The sequence below is a fragment of the Onychostoma macrolepis genome, chromosome 25 (assembly GCF_012432095.1).
Source record: "Onychostoma macrolepis isolate SWU-2019 chromosome 25, ASM1243209v1, whole genome shotgun sequence".
Lineage (NCBI taxonomy): Eukaryota > Metazoa > Chordata > Actinopteri > Cypriniformes > Cyprinidae > Onychostoma > Onychostoma macrolepis.
In genome coordinates, this window is record NC_081179.1 from 19,055,497 (window position 1) to 19,074,525 (window position 19,029).

At 37.8% G+C, this 19,029-nt stretch overlaps 1 protein-coding gene across 3 annotated transcripts in view; it reads left to right on the plus strand.

The window, feature by feature from the left end:
- ush1c (Usher syndrome 1C) overlaps nucleotides 1-18,766 on the plus strand; it is a 19,928-nt gene extending 1,162 nt beyond the window's left edge. The window contains exons 2-27 of one of the 3 annotated variants that reach the window (XM_058766284.1): nucleotides 1,503-1,570; nucleotides 3,021-3,164; nucleotides 3,616-3,754; nucleotides 4,319-4,427; nucleotides 4,642-4,666; nucleotides 4,778-4,835; nucleotides 4,922-5,025; nucleotides 5,294-5,378; nucleotides 5,480-5,539; nucleotides 5,636-5,692; nucleotides 6,078-6,220; nucleotides 6,554-6,619; nucleotides 7,226-7,365; nucleotides 7,888-7,937; nucleotides 8,097-8,261; nucleotides 8,481-8,597; nucleotides 8,694-9,317; nucleotides 9,710-9,763; nucleotides 10,450-10,563; nucleotides 12,935-12,997; nucleotides 14,814-14,855; nucleotides 14,996-15,049; nucleotides 15,124-15,223; nucleotides 15,477-15,586; nucleotides 17,183-17,238; nucleotides 17,427-18,190. In XM_058766284.1, the coding sequence (XP_058622267.1) occupies nucleotides 1,503-1,570; nucleotides 3,021-3,164; nucleotides 3,616-3,754; nucleotides 4,319-4,427; nucleotides 4,642-4,666; nucleotides 4,778-4,835; nucleotides 4,922-5,025; nucleotides 5,294-5,378; nucleotides 5,480-5,539; nucleotides 5,636-5,692; nucleotides 6,078-6,220; nucleotides 6,554-6,619; nucleotides 7,226-7,365; nucleotides 7,888-7,937; nucleotides 8,097-8,261; nucleotides 8,481-8,597; nucleotides 8,694-9,317; nucleotides 9,710-9,763; nucleotides 10,450-10,563; nucleotides 12,935-12,997; nucleotides 14,814-14,855; nucleotides 14,996-15,049; nucleotides 15,124-15,223; nucleotides 15,477-15,586; nucleotides 17,183-17,238; nucleotides 17,427-17,541 (2,862 nt within the window). In that variant the 3' untranslated portion in view covers nucleotides 17,542-18,190. Of the gene's footprint in view, nucleotides 1-1,502; nucleotides 1,571-3,020; nucleotides 3,165-3,615; nucleotides 3,755-4,318; nucleotides 4,428-4,641; nucleotides 4,667-4,777; nucleotides 4,836-4,921; nucleotides 5,026-5,293; nucleotides 5,379-5,479; nucleotides 5,540-5,635; nucleotides 5,693-6,077; nucleotides 6,221-6,553; nucleotides 6,620-7,225; nucleotides 7,366-7,636; nucleotides 7,669-7,887; nucleotides 7,938-8,096; nucleotides 8,262-8,480; nucleotides 8,598-8,693; nucleotides 9,318-9,709; nucleotides 9,764-10,449; nucleotides 10,564-12,934; nucleotides 12,998-14,813; nucleotides 14,856-14,995; nucleotides 15,050-15,123; nucleotides 15,224-15,476; nucleotides 15,587-17,182; nucleotides 17,239-17,426; nucleotides 18,191-18,556 lie in introns of those variants that run through there. The other 2 variants (XM_058766285.1, XM_058766283.1) reach the window with 2 other exon arrangements.
- Nucleotides 18,767-19,029: the final 263 nt, after the last annotated feature.

Consider the following 19,029-nt stretch of genomic DNA (forward strand, 5'->3'; position numbering starts at 1 on the left):
ATACATTATGCTGTCGACCTTTCTGTTCATTTGTCTCTTTCAAATCACTTAGCATAACCTGCAGAGGATATGAAGCTGATTTACAGATTTCTGCTTTCAGCATCAGTTTATGATGTTAAAGTCCAAAGGTGGACTGTTATCTGGGCTTATTAAAATGTTTATGACACCTTAAATGGCCTTTGAGCACACATTCACTGTTTTATTATATATGGCCTGACACTGGTGTTGATATGGAACTATTTGGATATGCTTTTTATTTCCCCAAAATGTTCATAGTTTACCGAATTATTCATTTATTATGAATATTTTATATTTTTTTAATAATTAAAATGTTGACGCCGTAGGTAATTATTGTTAACACAAAATTAAAATACAAAAATAAAAACTTTACTTTAATAAAAGCACAAACTTTGTATTTGCATAAATTCCTCTGCATTTACATTTTACTTGTTTAATGTATTTGAATAATTAAACATTGTTCTTGTTATTTAGCTGTAAAATATGTTAGTGTTAATTATCCAAGCATGCTTCTTTCTTTCTTTCTTTCTTTCATGCATAATGCCCATTTTATTTACTTGTTTGTTTGTTTGTTTTTAGGCCATTTTATTTGTTTGCTTTGTTCATCCATTCATTTTTGTTTGTTCATTCAGTCAGTGTTATTTATTCATTCATTTATTTATTTTGTTAATTTGTTTGTTTATCCAGCCATTTTACTTATTTGTTACTTTTTGTTTTGTTCATTTATTTCTTTTCAAGCCATTTTATTTGTTTGTTTGTTTTGTTAATTAATTTGTTTGTCTGTCTGTCTGTTCATTCAATCAATTCAATTTGTTAGTTTTTGCGTGTTTGTTTGTTTGTTTATCCCAACCAACCATTTTGTTTGTTTGTTTATTCATTCAATCCATTCAATTTATTTGTTTGTCCAGCCGTTTGTTTGTTTGATTGTTCAGTTTATTTATTTATTTGATTTGTTTATTTAGAAATAAAAACAAGTTTGGCTATTCAGTTTAGCATGCTAACCTCACATTACATTAACTTCATTAACATTCTTATGATAATAATGCACCGACACTCTTGTGTGCTGTAAGGTGACACTGCTACCATGATAAACGTCTTTATCTGAGCTCAGGAACATTAACAGGTCCAGTGGAGCAGATCTGAACTAATGATACTCACAATACAGGAAAATATCCACCTGACCTATTCAGCTAAAAACAACAGCAGACCCAACCAATCTGAGAGACTCTTGACTTACAGCCACACAATAGTTCCTCCTCTCTCTCTGTCTCAGCCTCTCCTCCTCACTCCACCTTCTCCTGACCTTCTGTCTTAGTCTCTCACTCAGTGAGAGAGAGATGTGTTACATCATTGACTGGCCAAAACGCTTCCTCAAAACATTTCTACAGCAGATTAGCCACCATCAGGTAAAAGATGGGCATATGAATGGTTTTCTGATTGTTATTGATGATCTGATCAGAGGTTTGTACGTTTGTGTTGTTCAGGTGGAGCTGCTGATTGATAATGAAGCAGAGAAGGACTATCTGTATGATGTTCTCCGCATGTACCACCAGTAAGTACACTCTAAAATAATTATTTATTTATTTGTTTGTGTTGTTGTTATCTAAAATAAAAAAAAAAAAATATTACTATTGCTCATATTAGGGTTAGCAATTTAAACACACCGCCTAGAAACCACTAGAACAACCTAGCAACCAGAAAATGTAAAAATCGAGTTCTTGTATCACAGTTTGCAGATATTGCACACTTCTTCATTAAAAGGAATATTTTAAAATGTGCTAAGAATATAAATGGTGTCCAAAGGTCTCAGCAGCAGTAGTGTGTACTGGAGTTTTAGAGGTTGATAAATAATGTAATTTTCCATCAGTGGTTCTGGTAATCTGTTGATCAGATGAAAACTGCATGGCACATTCAAAAGGACAAAAGTATTCAGTGTCTGTTTAAGTTTTAGGAATAGGAAATGCTGAATGCATTCCCTCGGCTCTTTATTTGTGATCTTACGTGTAAATCAAGACGTCATTGCTCCGCTGGACTGGAATAAGAGGCTTAATGCAATGGAAAAGTAACTTGGATCAGATAATTTCCTGTCCTCCCTGCATTCAAGGGCAGCCATTCTCCCGCGTCCCTTTGTCTCTGATATCTGAGTCAGGAGTGAAATATCAATGATTCATAGAGCAACTGCCTCCAAATTCATAAGCTGACTTTATGTGGGTATAAAGTGTCATTTTCCACAACAAGCAACATATCAGACTATTTTTGAAATAATTAATATAAGGTAATCTTATAAAATCACAGCAAAAACACATATATATATAATAAGTAGAAATGTCATTGATGCCTTTTATTTTATAATATGTGTGTGTGATTGTGTGCATTGTCCAACTTTCTATGCCAGGCTACAAAAGGAAAAGCCTGATTTTTCTTGAAGCATGCAAAATCCTAGAAAAACAAAACTTGCTATAAATATTAACCAACATTTATGTGTCAGTGCATCGCTATTTTTCATTACAATAGTATACCATTAAAATGCTCTATTTTACAAAGACTTTTTAAATTTATATCATGATGTATTAACTTTCATGATACAGTAATAGGAATGAGGCTGTATTTTGCATTACAGTATTGAGAACTGGTGGTAAAATGTTTTATACATTTTTATAAAATCCCAAATTATTTTATTTTATTTTATAAACTTGTTTGGCAACAGTCATTATTTTAGCAATTTTTTTTGGTGGTACATAATTTAGACACTTCACCCTTAAAGCTAACTTTATTCTATGAACTATTGCCTTATATTGTATGTTCATGATCATTTAACTTTATGGAATGTATTAAATAATGATTGAATAACAGAGATTCAGTATCAAGACAGTATGTTGAATCAGTGTAGTCTAAGAAAAGTTATTTTAATCCACAAACTGTTTGTACTGTTTTAATGTAGCCCTCCTGTTTGCATGTGCTCAATCAGGTCCTGTTTAAATCACTCTGCTCTGCCCTTATAGATCCATGGACATTCCTGTCCTGGTCGGCGACCTGAAGCTGGTGATAAATGAGCCCAAACGTCTTCCGCTGTTTGATGCCATCAGACCCCTGATTCCTCTGAAGCACCAGGTGCAGTACGACCAGCTCACGCCCAAGAGATCCAGGTGAGAGAGGAAACCAGGAACACAGACAATAATGAGGCGATAAAAAGGGGTTAATAGGGTGTGATGCTTCTGAGAAGTATGAAAATGTTTCTGTGCATGAATAGCAGAGCAATAAAGACAGAGAGAAAGAGGACATTGGAAATGAGAGGAGGAGGTAGAATGACAGCACCACTCTCATCTCCAAAGAGAATCATTGTTTTCTCTCATGCTCAGTCAGACGTGGCAAAGGAACAGTGTTATGAGCAAAGAGAGAGGAGCGCTATTCAACCGTGTCTGATGCACAGCACTAATAGGGCCACAATGAACTGGATTCTGTTTCCTCTCATTGTATCTTATGTCTTTCTCAGAGAAAAGAGGATAAAATAATTTTTTTATTTTTTATTATATACATCTGGGTTATTATAGTTAACTGAAACCATGCCACTATTTTGTCCTCTTTTGTTATGAGCAGGAAGTTGAAGGAAGTCCGTCTGGATCGCACACATCCTGAGGGTCTGGGTTTGAGTGTTCGAGGTGGGCTGGAGTTCGGCTGTGGCCTCTTCATATCACAGATAGTCAAAGATGGACAGGCTGGAAATGTCGGCCTGCAGGTAAGAAAATCAAGTTGTTATTGTTATAACTCATATGTATATAAAAAGCATTGCTTTTCAGCAAATAATGTCACATGTACCACGTGTGTGTTGTTGCTAAGTTAAAAAATGTTGACCCAAAGTACACACTATCTTGTCTTAAATTAAATATCTGACAACAGATAATGTTAAACATTCAAAATGATGAGTGTTATTTACAAGGGCTGCACAAAAAACATGACCAGTGCGTCTTCTCTCCACTAGGGGGCGCAATAAGCCTTCCTAAATACTTCCCATTCTCTGATTCCAAACACACTTTACTTGTCCATTACTGTAATCCTTATGATTAATGTTTGTCCTGCAGATAAAGTCAAAGAATTCAAATGCAGCCCTTGTGTTTCGAGTGCAAAATGTGTCTATTCTGGCTGTAATTAAATTGTTACTGGTAGTTTTAGTACTCTGCAGCATGATTTCACCATCCAGCTAGGTTCTTTACAATTACCCCATCAACTTCGGTCAGAAATCTTGGTGTAATCTTTGATGACCAGCTGACCTTCAAAGACCACATTGCTGTGTTTTTTTCAGGTTGGCGATGAGATTGTACGTATTAATGGCTACTCCATCTCCTCCTGCATTCATGAAGAGGTCATCAATCTCATTAAGACCAAGAAGATTGTGTCTCTGAAAGTCCGCCGTAAGATTTTTCAGTTTCATATTGTCATTTGCAGAGCTGAATTAACTGCCTCTAATTCCACTGGGCTTAATCAATTGATTTAGCTCTTAGTTGCAGTGAAACTGTGTCTTCCTTCAGAGAATTAATTATTGGGATTGCCGTTAGCTAAATATTTTAATTATTCATTATTTATCTATGTTTTTTAATTATTCCCATTGTGGCACTCTCTTCACAGACGTGGGAATGATTCCTGTCAAGAGGTAATTTAGTGTTATCAGTCACTTGGAGTATTCTCTGATATGTGGAAAAATTGTATTAATGTTCTCTCTTTCCATAATGATATTGCTAAATTATAAATTTGCCATAATCAGCTCCTCTGAAGACCCTCTGAAGTGGCAGTTTGTGGATCAGTTTGTGTCTGAATCAGGGGTAAGAGTTTCCTTCTTGCAGCATCTTATTTTAAAGTAGCTCAAGTTGTTTTTTTATTTAGTCCTGTTTTTATTGTTTCGTCTCAGGAGAAAAAGACTAGTGTGGCTGGTTTGGCTTCATTTGGAGGGAAAGAAATCAAGGAAAAGAAAGTTTTCCTTAGTTTGGTGGGCACCAAAGGCATGGGAATCAGGTAAGAGAGAGATTGGTTTACTATAACTATAAACACTACTACAGCACACGTTAACTACATTGAAAATTATGAATAAAACCCTTTATTTATTGGAATTATGCCCCCAAATATGAAAAATGCCATGAAGTACACTGCATTTGTCTTTGTACTGAAATGCTTTTGTGTTTCTTGTGTCTTCACAAAAGCCTACTTTGAAACCTATTTTTGTTAGTTTAATCTTGTGACAAAGAATGATTTCCTAAATATGTCTTTTGACTGTCCATTATAGCATATCTAGTGGACCAACACAGAAACCAGGCATCTATGTGAGCAATGTGAAGCCGGGATCAGTCTCAGCCGAAGTGGGCTTACAGGTCATTTCATTTAAGTCCCAGATTGAACTGCATTAACAGACCATTACTGTTTGATTTTAGCGTAGTGGCACTCTAATATGCGTGTGATTGTGTGGTTGTAGGTTGGCGACCAGATTGTGGAGGTCAATGGGGTGGATTTCACCAACCTCAGTCATCAAGAAGTGAGCAGGATCTTGCTGAAAATGTCAAACAGTTAATTAAGAACCCCTCTGCATAGTTAAACTGTTAACCGTGTTGGCTAATGTGTGTGTTTTTAGGCAGTGCGAGTGTTAAAGAGCAGCAGGAGTCTAACCATCACTGTCCTCACTGGAGCTGTAAGTTCACTGAGAGCCCACTAACACATTTTTGCCATCAGAACATCTCAAAGACCCACCACAATGCTTTTATCTCTCCTTGAAGGGCTGTGTGGAAAAGAAAACTATTTGCATAGTACAAAGCTGTTTTAACTGACAGCTGTATATGAGGGCAATACATTGCGGAGATGTTGTTTGTATTGTACTGTAAACCTCTTCATTATTTATTGGTGTGTTTGTCTTTAACTCGTACTTTTGCACTTTAGAGATGGTAATAATGTAGGAGTTTCACAACATAAGCTTTTTTACTTCACGTCTATGATCTGTAGAATATATAATGGATTGTATGGGTGTATGTGCACATATTTCTGTGAAAGTATTGATTTGTCTATACTGTATGTTTCAGGGAAGAGAGCTGTTTATGACGGATGAGGAGCGGCTGGCAGCTGAAGCTCGTCGTGAGCTTGAAAGACAAGAGCTAATGCATCAGAAGAGAGTGGCATTAGAGACCAACAAAATCATCAAAGAACAGCAGGAGAAAGAACGCCAGTCAGTGAAAAAACAAACAAAAAACATACACAAGCAGTTAAACCTACTTTACATTGATGCATGATTTCTTAAAATGTACCTTTTATTATAAAAATATTGGGTACTGTTCTCTTGTGGTTGAAACAAAAATAAATATCAACTTTATAATGGTTTTCATTATTAAAATGCTGTATATTTTACATTACATAATGTATCTATACGTACTTTCATGATGTTAGTAATCTGATGAATCATAACCGCTTATGAAAAGGTGACAGATAATTAAAATTTCAGCATTAAATCTGCATGAATATGTTATCAATTTTGTTGTTTCATATGTGCAATATTTTGCAGGAGGAAGATGGAGATATCACAGAAGACTGCAGAGGAAGAAGAACGCCATCGCAAAGAGATGGAGAGGTAACGTGTAATGTTGCCAAGCAAAAACATCTTCAAAGTAAATAGACATCAGAAGTCGAGAAAATTGATGTTGATGAAAGCAGAGCTGTGAGGAATGGAAGTACAGATTGTTGTATATGTACTATAGGTCTAGTTTTCACAGCCTATTGGTTTTGGTCCAGTGGAAATGTGTTTATTTTAAGGTCTTTTAACTAATTGCTAATTAGCATGCATATTAATAAAATATTAGCCATTTATTAGTAGTAATTAAGCACATATTAATGCCTTATTCTACATGACCTTATTCTACATCCCTAATCCTACCTAATACCTAAACGTAACAACTACCTTAATAAGCAGCAAATTAGGAATTTATTGATGGAAAAGTCATAGTTAATAGTTGATAAGTGTTCCCCATTCTAAAGTGTTACCAAACTTTGTTGTATAATAAAGATGATGCTGAGAATTTTAACAAATTTAATTTATTGTTAAATGCAAAAGAAAAAAAATGCAACTTCTTGAAATTTTTGTTGAGTGTTTTGATGTTCATTCCAAATATATATCTCCTCAGAAATTATTTAGCAAACTTGTCAGGATAGATGTCCATTGAATGTATGTGTGTCTCAGAATTGAATCCGCGGAAAAGAAGCACCACAAAGAGTGGGAAGAAGATTGGGGTTCCAAAGAAAAATCCAAATCTCCTTCCCCCTCCCCCTCCCCCCCACCACCTGCACGTAACACACCTTCACCCAAACCCAAAACCTCCAGTAAGTTGACAATACCTACAAAACCTCTCCAGTGCATGAACTTTGAATGCCCTCAGTAGAACTACGTTATTCTCTAAAGATCAAACAACATGTTACCCTTTCCCAAAAGGTACCCATAATGCACTTTGCATTGATGTTACTCCTTTCTCCTCTGCATGAACAGATGTGCATTTATGTTGTGAATGCATCATCTCTTTGTGTGATCTTTGTCTTTCTGTCTGATCTTTTGCCTTCTTGTTGTGCCTTGTTTATCAATTCCTGGTTCAATCAGCTGCTGAGTCCGATGAAGAAGAGACCGGAGAAGTAAGTAAATTCAGATGGCTTTACAGACAAAGACACCCTTTGACAAACTTACCCTTTTTTGAGACCTTTCAACTGCATGTAGACTATCTTCCTTGTTTTTTTGTTTTTTGTTTGTTTGGTTGGATCTTTTGGTAGCTTTTAGATGAATGAATCTGCAGAATACACCATATCATGGTTGAGTTTTGCATGGGACTTAATGTATCATTCTTGCTCTCTTAGCGTTCGGTTGGTTCTACCGTTACGAAGGAAAGTTGCCTACACTCAAAAAGGTACACTGTGTGCAAGCATGTTGTGCTGGTTTGGTGTGCTAGAACTATGGAATACGTTGTTCATCTTGGAGATATGCCCAAAGTTATGGTTTGCATGGAAGTTGGATTGACCTTGGTGCAAAGTCCACCAGGTGTTCTCAAATTACTTTGGATATTTAGAAAGGAAAAGAGACCAAAAAGAAGAAGAAGATGTCCAAGACTGACACTCTCCCAGCTGAGAAAAAGAACAAGAAAGAGATGGAGTTTGAGCTGAAACTTGCAAAGGAGAAGGAAGAGATACTTGAGCGGGAGAAGCAGATGAAAATCAGCAGACTTCTGCAAGAGGTATCAGAATTTTCCCAGTGAGGTTACAGTAGGGTTTTTTGACTCAGATTGTACTCCTTGTTTAATTGTGTCTAATTGATTCAGTCTCCTTGGCACTTGACCTTTATTAGTCGAATGCACCCATGTGAACAGCTGTACCCTTTCCAGTGGCAGTCCAACAAGTTCTCATTGGTATATCAAAATGTCCATGTTTGGGTCTGGCTTTACTAATTCAACCAGGTGTCAGAAACTGAGAGGGAAGATCTGGAAGAGTCGGAGAAGGTGCAGCATTGGGTGGAGAGGCTCTGTCAAACCAGATTAGAGCAAATCTCCTCAGTTGAAAATGATTCTCCAGAGGTAAAATCTATCCAGTTCCAATCCAAAATCCTGATGTGTGTTGTTCTTCTAGTCCATAGTTCTTTTCAGTTCTAAGCAATTAAAATGTACATTCAGATGTCTCCAACCCGTTCCCCCTCGTCAACTGGTCCCACCAATCGGAGGTTCCCTGGAGGATTGACCTTGGCCACTACTGACCTTGATGACATCAATTTAGATGATGTGGACCAGAGTCTAAGGCAACCTTTGAAAAGACTAGCCCCAACCCCACCTACATCCAACCAAGCTCCCCGTCCCTTACCACTCCCTCCACCCTCACCCCGTCTTTACCACACATCCAACTATCGCCCTCCATCTCCAAGAACACAGCTCCCAATGCAACCCAGTCCCAGACCAGCCCCTCAACGCCCACCTTCTCCACCAGCCACTAGGGTACCCCCTTCCTCAATAGGTCGTAGCCGACAACCTCCTGCCACCCCACTATTCTCCTCCAGGGGTCTGTCCTCATCTCAGCCACCTCCCCCGCCACCACCTCCTCCCCCTCCACCACCACCACCTCCTCCTCCACCACCTCCTCCACCCCTGCACATGGAGGACAAGTACCATGTAGGGCCGTCCAACTATCCCCGCTCCCCAAGCTTATCCGAACAGGGAAGCAGGTTTGGGGACAATGGTTACCGACAGAGAGGGGGCTTCCACTCCACCATTCCCAGTGATCTCTCACGCCCACCCAGCCCGAAGGCTGACTACAACTTTACGGTTAGCATAGTTAATGCATTTAGCAGTGAGAGACTTGATTATGTATGTCGTATAGGGGTGGGAATCTTTAGGCACATCACATTTCAATCCAATTTGATTCCAAAATTGATTCCATCACACATGAATATTGCTGTCTTCACTGAACAACACTGCAATTTTACCCACCTCTTATGTTGTACATACATGCGTGCATGCCTTGAGTGTGGTGTTTTGCAGATGAGGTTAACCATTCTTAATTTCTCATTAAAGTTGTTTGTCAGGAAACAGATAATCATTTTGGGAAAAAAGCATGCTGTCATTCGGTTTGATGATCTTGAAGGGGTAGTGATTCCTATCATTGTTAGACTGTTGAATACTTTATCCTTGTGGCACAGGTGAAGAGAAACACATCTCATGCTAGCAGGATATCCACCTCTAATAATCCAATGGTGAGTCCTCAGTTTGTAAATGGTACATGCTGCTCTGGATCTTCTGCTCCATTTTTAGCACAAATCAGGCTTGCCATGCTTGTGTAACATGTGTAATGTCAGCTAAATGCAAACTAGCATCTCTTTGAGGAGGAAATATCTTCCAAAAGCTCTCCATGCCTATATTAGGAGATTACTCTGGCACAACCTACAAGAAGTGCATTTCTAATTGAATATAGTTGGCACATATCTTATACGCTCTCAAAAAATAGGGTACTGTCACTGGGGCAGTACCATTTCATAAGGTACCAATATGTACACTTCAGGTACTAATATGTACCATTTAATGGTAAATAAGGTATAAATATGTACCATTTTACCTGAGAGATGGGGGCGGGGGAGTTCTAAATCCATAACTCTTTGAACTGTTTTATAGATATACATACCTCCTCTATGCATAGGATTTACTTGGGAAGTAATGCAATTTAAAAAGCCATTTCACAGAACAGTCATCATTACTAGAAAGATAATGACTGACATTTTTCATGAAAATCACCTTTTGTTGAATGTGAAAGTTGCAATTCAGTATTTGTGCTATATGAAAGGTTCCTAAAGTCTTGTGCTGTGTGGTTTAGATTGCGTGATTCTTGAAGGTAGATCATGCCCTGACCTTAAGTTTGTGTCCCTTACTGCTAACCTCTACATAGAAAATTGCCCCCAGCCCTCCAAACCAGCGGAGACAGATAAACCCTGTCATGTCCAAACCCGTCATGCTACCAAGTCAGACCTCACATAGACCCACACTTCGCTCTGAGACCATGGTAAGATGGCAAGTACCTGTGTGTGTACGTGCAATGATGATGCATGCATAAGATACTCATTGGTTGGATTGCTGTTTGACTCACTGATTATAATGAGTTTTTCAAACTCAAGAGGAACAAATAGATGTTGCTTTTACTGATTGCCCTGATTAGGAAGGCGGAAACAGAAGGACTGAAGGGGAGAGAGGTGAAATGGAGATTTACCTCCATTTTTTCATCTGCGCACACAATGAGACTTTCAGCATTAAAATGTCTTTGATTGATCAATCAGACAGACCTAGTCCTGCTCTCCCCTTCCTCCTCCAGATAGTCAGTCCTGCTCCATCACATCACAAAAGAAGCTAATCGATCTGCCCTGCCCTTGTGCCTCCTTAATTAAATGAAAAGGTGCTTGCCAATTATGTGATTGTTTTAGAAGGGTAACAAGAAGGGCGAGAAGGGAGAAGACCTTTTTGCCTTAAGGTGTCTATTCAGTCTTTATTTATTATTGTTAAATGTGTTTGCTGAGGCTCAGGGTTAGAGATTTGATCAAGATTACAGTGGTTTTGTTGTTGTTGTTGTTGTTTTTTAAATCACTAGGACCTATTTCTCAATACTTAGGTTACCACACCTCACTCACCTCACCTCAGTTCACATAGTGAGCTCAACAGACATCTATGTGGGCTAAACTGTGGACCATTTCCATTGCTTTGGCACAAAATACATTCAATCGCCATTTTTTTTAAATACATGAATTGTCAACCTTTGCTATTGTTATAGAAGCTTAACTTGATTTGTATTAAGTGTTTTGGTAGTGTTAGTGCATATTAGATATGAAATTTACTGCTAGGAAAGTTGGTAAGGAGAACTGTGTGAAGAGTTTTGAAAAAGTGACCAAAATACTGAGAAATGTGTCCTTGTGATTATAAAAAATACTGTGACATTTGCTAAAGCCTAATGATCTGTTTTATTAGTTGACTCTTATCTAAAGAACCACGTGTCCTTTCTCTCAAAGGATCCAATACTCCAGGGGTCGGCAACTGGCGGTCCGCGGGCCAAAACTGGCCCGCCAGCAATAATATCTGGCCCGCGCCTGCAGCCAAATTATTTTGATAGTGGTTGGTTCTGAAATAGATCTGTCATCATGACAGCAACAGTTACTCACAATCAGAGTACGCGAGCGGAGCGCAAAGTGGAGCGGTGTGATTTTGAATGGAGGGAGGAGCAGATTTTTTAAAAGTCGTAGCGTCGTGGTTTTCACTCGCTCCAAGAGCACTGCACCACCGCTCCATCACGAATAAAATTCATGCCAACGGCCCTTAATATAACTGCATATTTAGCAGGAATTCATAAGCGTGACATGGACATTTGTTTGTTCCTTCTAGATACTGAAAATTTTCAGCTGAAAGCATGATTTAAACAAATACTACAACACTTATTCACATGCAATCGCTCTCTCAATAATGCATTTAAACAAATGTAGCCTAATCTTACTTCATCTGTATCCGATTTCAAATGAGCAGAAATCTGTAAGAAATGCAGCGATCCGTAGGTAAAATAACTGACGAAAACGTACTGTTACTTTCATCACAAACAAAATTTGCACAGCAAAAAGCAGCAATTATACCTTTTAATGCTAACAAGTTATTAGCTTGTCGTGTGGTGAGAAAAAAAGTTTGCACACTAGTGTTCCAATAAGCCACTTTGAAACTTTCCTGTTATTTTATTTATTTTATTTTTTAATATATGTTATGAACAGAACTGTGATATTTCAAACATACTGAAATACTTTAGACGTGGAGCGGTGTTTCTGATATCAGTCAGCGAGGAGTGGAGCGGGAGCGGGAAATGGTGAACCTGGAGCGGAGTGATTATTAAATGCTCGGAGCGCAGATGGGAAATTGTTGACACTCCACTCCGTTCATATACTCTGCCAGACACCGCCACACAAATGTGGCTTTTTGTTTATGACTGTCCTCCTACAGGATTTAACACAGAGTAACAGCTCACTACTAGTCACAAAAGACACTGTAAAAGTCTGTCACAGGCAATTCTAGTTGCATTTTTCATCAACTAATTTCTTAAATTATCCTTTGACTATGTTCTGGCCCGCCATCTAGTTGCGAAAACATTTTTTGGCCCGATGCCAAACTTACTTTTGCAACCCCTGCCGACCCCTGCAATACTCTATCACCTCACCATCTTCACTGCACTCTATGGAATGGAATAGCAGTGCAGTCGGTGTATTTGTAAAGCTCACAGACACCTGAATTCATAGATAATTCACCACGCTGAGGCAATCCTTTTGTGGCATGTAATAAGTGCAGGCATTTAGTGTGTGTGTGTTGTTGTGCTGTGTTTTTAAGAGCCAGTCATAATTATGTGTTTTCAGCCCCCAGAGATGCTCAAACGGATGGTCACGTACAACACGTCCTTTAAATCCAACAAGAAACAAGTAACTGCCATCATTACTTAGTATTACAACCCCTCTTCTCTTTCAACACTCTGTTCCTTGAGTGAAGTCTCTGCTGTCTGAGTGTGTATATTACATTTCTAACAATATTTCCCTGGAGGATATCGGTAAAATGTATCCTTGACGTAATTTAAAACTAGTTCACTTTCAATACTCGCATTGCGTCAGTTGTTGATGCTTTGGAGAAACTCCATTTCTCTGAAATACTGAAGCTCAATTCAGTGTTCATTGAATCGTGTTTATGCATCTGCATGAAAAAATGGCTTTCAGCCCACCAAAACAAGCGAAGCCATTCACTTTTATAAGTTGGTGCTGAATGCCATTTCATCAGAATCTTTCTCCTTCAGTGCGAAGATGATCTCCTTGCTGACTCCAAAGACAAATAAGAATAAGAAGCAGCCTTCCTGCTCATCATGGAAGAGCCCCAGCGGTAGATTATGGCGCTGACTGTGGTCTCAGCTGAGTACAGCACAAGAGGATTCCCTGGTACTGTTTTCCCACAAGGACCAGCGCCTCTCGTCGTGTGGTCTATATGGCATGACTTAGTGGTTTTGGCCTTGTCAGCCTAAAACCTGACTCTTCTCGCCTTTAAGCTATCCTGCCCCAGTATGGGCTCTTGGCAGTTTACCTAGGGCCCTCATTCCTGATTGCCCATAGGCTGGGCTCGCAGGACGGGTTCTTCATTCTGCGCTTGTAGCGTGGCGCTATTGGATTGCATTCCCCAAAGTGTCAGCAACTGACGAAGTGTGAGTGAACTGTATTGAAAGGGAACCAAGATTACGTTAGTAACCGAGTAGTGTATATTTTATTCTGTTCTGTTCTGGTAAATGTCTATTTCATTTCTGGTGGTAAACATTTATGTTATAAACATCTGTTTAAATACTCAAGGACATCAGGTGTATGATTGCAATATTGTGCTTATTTCGGTCAAGACATTATATTTTCTCCTTTCCATGATACTGAACTGGTCTCTCAGTCACACTTATATATTCTCATGCAATCATACTAGTTTGCTGCAATCATACATCTTGTTTGCTTTGAAAGCAGCCTTTGAGTGGATCTCATATGCACTGCACAAATGAGACTCCGACTGAAGGTTAAATATTAGATTGCCTATGAACCAAATGGAATCTCGGTGTGCATTTTCATCTTTTATGAGGGAAAGCATGACCAGAAGTCTGTGTTTTTCGATGTTGTTGGTTCTGTGGGTGTTAAATCTGAATGCCAGTGGTTTTGAGTGTGTAGTGAATGGGGAAAAGCCATTATAATGTACGTAAACATCATTGCAGATCCAGAACCAACTGGAAAGCTACCAATGGATCCAACAAAGCAAACACATCCTTTCTCAGTGTTAATATGTTTACCATGTAGTGCAGTACTGTAGAAAATGATGCAGTGTTGTACTGTTTCTAATATTATGTTACATTATATTCTCACATATTTAATATATAAACATTTATTAATAAAATAATGTTAGATTGTTTACATGTTAAATGTTTGAAAATAACTGAGTGCACCTTTAAAAATCAGATGCTTTTATAGATTGATTTAATGGGCATGCCAAACTAATAAGGCATGTTTTTAAACACAGATCTGGCTTTGCCTTGAATACTTTATTAAGAGTAAGTAGAAGTAGCTGCCATCGATTGGATTAGAGGTGACATTTATCCAGACATATAGTGTTCATTTGTCTTTTCTTTGAAAACAACGCACACTAATTTGTTTCTGCTCAGTCCTCACTCCTCAGATTGCCACTTCACGTTTTTACAACTGTCTGTTTTTGCTTTCTGTTTTACAGGGATTTCAAAAATATGTGGATGATTTTGACCCATATTCCATGGTACTGTAACTCTTTACATAAACAGTTTCTCTCTGTACCCATTTGCCATTTTTATATTGTATAGTACATATATTCCACACTCACTAAATGTTCCTCTGTGGAGTATTTTTTTTCACCACATTTGCTCAAACTTTTAACAGTTCATGGCTGAGGAGATAGCTGACAGAGATGTACGACTTTTGAGAATTAAGAAGGTAATTTAGGATGAACAGAAATGTGAGCAATATATGTCATTGGACAATAAGAATTAAAGATTTGCATTCTTTAGGAAGGGAAGCTTGATCTGGCCATAGAGGGAGGAATCGACTCCCCATTGGGAAAGATTGTGGTGTCGTCCATCTATGAGGGAGGTGCGGCAGATAAACATGGTGAGTCATACAAAAATAACGTATAATAGAGATTTGGGGCTTGGTTCTTTTGAATTTAAGGTTCTAGAAAACACCCCAAAAACCACAGCAACTGCTCAGAAACACTCTAAAAACTATCATGTAAATATCATGCAAAAATCTAGTTTAGCTCTCTACATTCATTAGTGATATTGATTATATTGACTTAAAACATTTAGTTGTGTTTTAAAATTACCTGCTTTGTTTGTTACTGTTTTTTTGGACGTTATTTCAGGTGGTGTCGTGTCAGGTGATGAGATCATGGCTGTGAATGGAAAGATCCTGACGGATGTGACTTTAGCTGAAGGACAAACCTCATTGGCTCAGGCCTGGAACAGTGGAGGGGTATGACCGTCATTACAATAAAACAACCTATCACTGTAAATCAGGGGCCTCATTTATAAAGCATGCATACGCGCACTCTAAGATCAAATCTGTGTGTACGCACACTTTATAAATGAGGCCCCTGATTTACAGTGAATTAAATCCACGCTAGCGCTCAAATTTATAAGAACGGTCTTTGACGTGGAAAAGTGCTTAGCATCACGTCAGGGTCTGAGCAGACATACGCACTTTTTATTGTCGGAGTATTGCAGGTTTTTGAAAATGTAAGCTGTTTTTGCAGCTCGCTGATCTAAATTATGATGATTGGTGATATAAATATGTTAATGACATTAATTAGGAGTCGTTTACATGGCAGATTGCTGAAACCGTTCAATTGCGTGCAAATTCAAGATAATTTGCTATTCATAGATTTCACATCTGAAGGAGACTATTCTATTCATTCTATGAATCACGTACACATATTCGAGAGATGATCGTAAGATCAAATTTAGGATGGTTTCTGTGCAACATTTTATAAATGAGGCCCCAGATGATCTGTCTCAACAGATTGTCCTGTGGTGAAGAAGGCCATACAGCTCTTTGGAGCCAAATGGTTTGCATTCTCTGCAGTGAATGGGTACCGACAGAATGAGAGACCAAACAGCTGATAAAAACATCACAATAATCTACATATAGTCCACACAATTTCAGAAGCAAAAAACTGTGTTTGTAAGAAACAAATCCAATATTAAGACATTTTAAACTTTAAACTGTTGCTTCTGGCTAAAAAACAAGCTTAAATACTAATTTAATCATTTTATCATAGCCCATGTGCTCTTTCCTTGTTCTTCAAGATTTTATAGAAGAATCCACACACCTGGGTAACAGTTTGTGACTAATATACTTTTTGATGAATTGTATGAATTCATACATTTTCATTCAATCTGTTTACAACCCAGTGAGTTTTGGTTTAGGGTTGGACCTTCATGTTTATTTTTTTGGTAAAAAAACTGTATGAATTGACCACAAATTCACTAAAATGTAAAATAGTTACTATAGAAAACTGAAATGTAGTGATTTACGGTATGTATTTTACCGTCATCAATAACAAAGCTGCACAAGGATGTTATTATTGTTATTAGCGTTGACCTAGAAATGAATAATTTCAGAGTCATGAATAGCACAATGTAGAATCTTTCTAAGGTTCTAATTGCACAGTTAGAGTAATTAATGTAATTTTGACATGACAAATGCTACAAAGTAAATTCTGCAGAATTATGTAAATTTTCCTACACATTTGTTACAGAAATAACGTGGCTGTAGTTATGCATTAATTTTCGATATTAGAAAGTTAAAAGAGCATAAGCTGTTGCAAATGAGTATTGGGTCTTAGAATTTCTCTGGTTAATGTCTGCTATTTGTGTTCATATTTTATTTATTTTTTTGAAAACGTGAATCACAAGAAAGCACATATTCAAACATGCTACAATGATTTCTTCAGCAAGCATCATCAAATATAGAAGCAGAATGTAGCAAGAACATTGTGCCATTATGTCTATCAAACATTAAAACCTTCATATGCATGTGCTTGACATTTTTTCATGCATGTTCTCGCAGGACTGGATTGACCTGGTCATCGCAGTGTCTCCACCGAAGGAATATGAAGATGAAGTGTACGTATAGTTGCATTGCTTCTTATAACGTATGATATGTGACCACACACAATGACAGCTCCAGTGTCCCCCAAATTCAGTTCACTTCAATGCATTATGTTGCTTGTCTCCTAACCCCCAATGAAAAAAGCAATCAGTGGTGTAAATGGCTCTCAGTAGTGAACCTGTCATCTGCTGTATGTCTTCAGCCCTAAAGCAGCATCAGTCAGACCCACTGCAAAGAAAAAGGTTTTCCAAGGAAGTGCCCCTGTGTACAGACAGGGCTACGTCCTTCAGATGAGGACCCCCCATCCCCCAACCTGATCACCACTAGCCCAGTGGTAAAAGCCCCCCAAACCCATCCATACCATTCTGCAGTGTTCTGCATCATGTACATGTGACAATCTCTTTGTCAATCTAGAAACCCACCCAGATGTTTTCAGTTGGGGATTTCCTGTGCTAATGATTCAGTTATGCAATAGTCAATACTCTTGTTGACAAGGCTGTGCAGTCGTTCTGATTGATGTTGTTCAAAGGGACTGTTACATGTCATGGCTCGTGCATTGATTATTACTGCTTTGATCGGTTTTGCTACTGCATGCTACTATAAATGTCTATAGCACTACTGTGTGTGGATTCGTGAAAAGATACTGCCATTGGTTCCCCAGAAACAATCTTTGAAACTAAAACAGTTGACAGGGGAATACAGATGCTCATGAAAACAACATTTGTGTTTGAAAGCACTTATTGCTGCGCCACAGGTAATGGTGTGGTGGTTGCAGCAGATAGTAATTGTGCCTGGGATATTTCATCCAAAAATGCAATTCTGTTATCATTTACTCACCTTCATGTCATTCCAGACCCATACGATTTTCATTCATCTTTGAAACACAAAAAGTGCATTTTTAAAATAAAGTCTTGAGAGATTTCTGTTTGCCCATTGAAAGTCCATTCCATTAAAAGTCCATGAATCAAGCTGTTTACAATGTTTTAATGACATGTTCACAATGTCATTAAAAATGTATTTATTTGTGTTTTGAAGATGAATTAAAGTCTTATGGGTTTGGAATGACATGAATAAATGATGACGGAATTTTCATTTTTGGGTGAACTATTCTTTCAAGCATTTTTTCAAATTCTGTGAACCAATGGAGTGACATATTCTTCTGTTTATATATAGGTTTTATGCATAGCAACCTGCTAATTGAAGTCTGTTTCCTTACTATGTGTGCAACCTTGTTTTCGTCAACCCTTGTGTGAATGTGCAATACCAACCCTCTCTTACTGTAAATATCTGTCAGATTAATCTGATTTTTATATTTGTCACTCTTTTTTACAGGACATTCTTTTAAAAACCCACCATTGCATCAGTACAACGGACAACAGGGAGAATCAATAGCCATTCCTTAGTAGTAATTTTGCAAAAAGCAAATAATTTAGTATTTGTGTTGTAAATGAAGCAAATGCAGTTATTCACATCATTTATAAATGAGACATCAGTGTTTTTGAAATTCTGTCTTTAGGCTATATTGTTGTAATTTGCTAAATAATAAACATGTATTAATAAAAATGTGTTTTTGCTTTTTAAGCCTTCTAATATGGTTTATCAAATGAGCCATGAAAAGGAGATATTATTCTGTGATGACGACATCCTCAACTGTCCTGATTGGCTCATTTTCACTTGCAATATCTCCAACAATATATCTGTCAAATGATTAGGCAAGGCAAGGCAAGTTTATTTATATAGCACATTTCATACACAGTGGTAATTCAAGGTGCTTTACATAAAAAGAAGTCACAACAATAAAAACA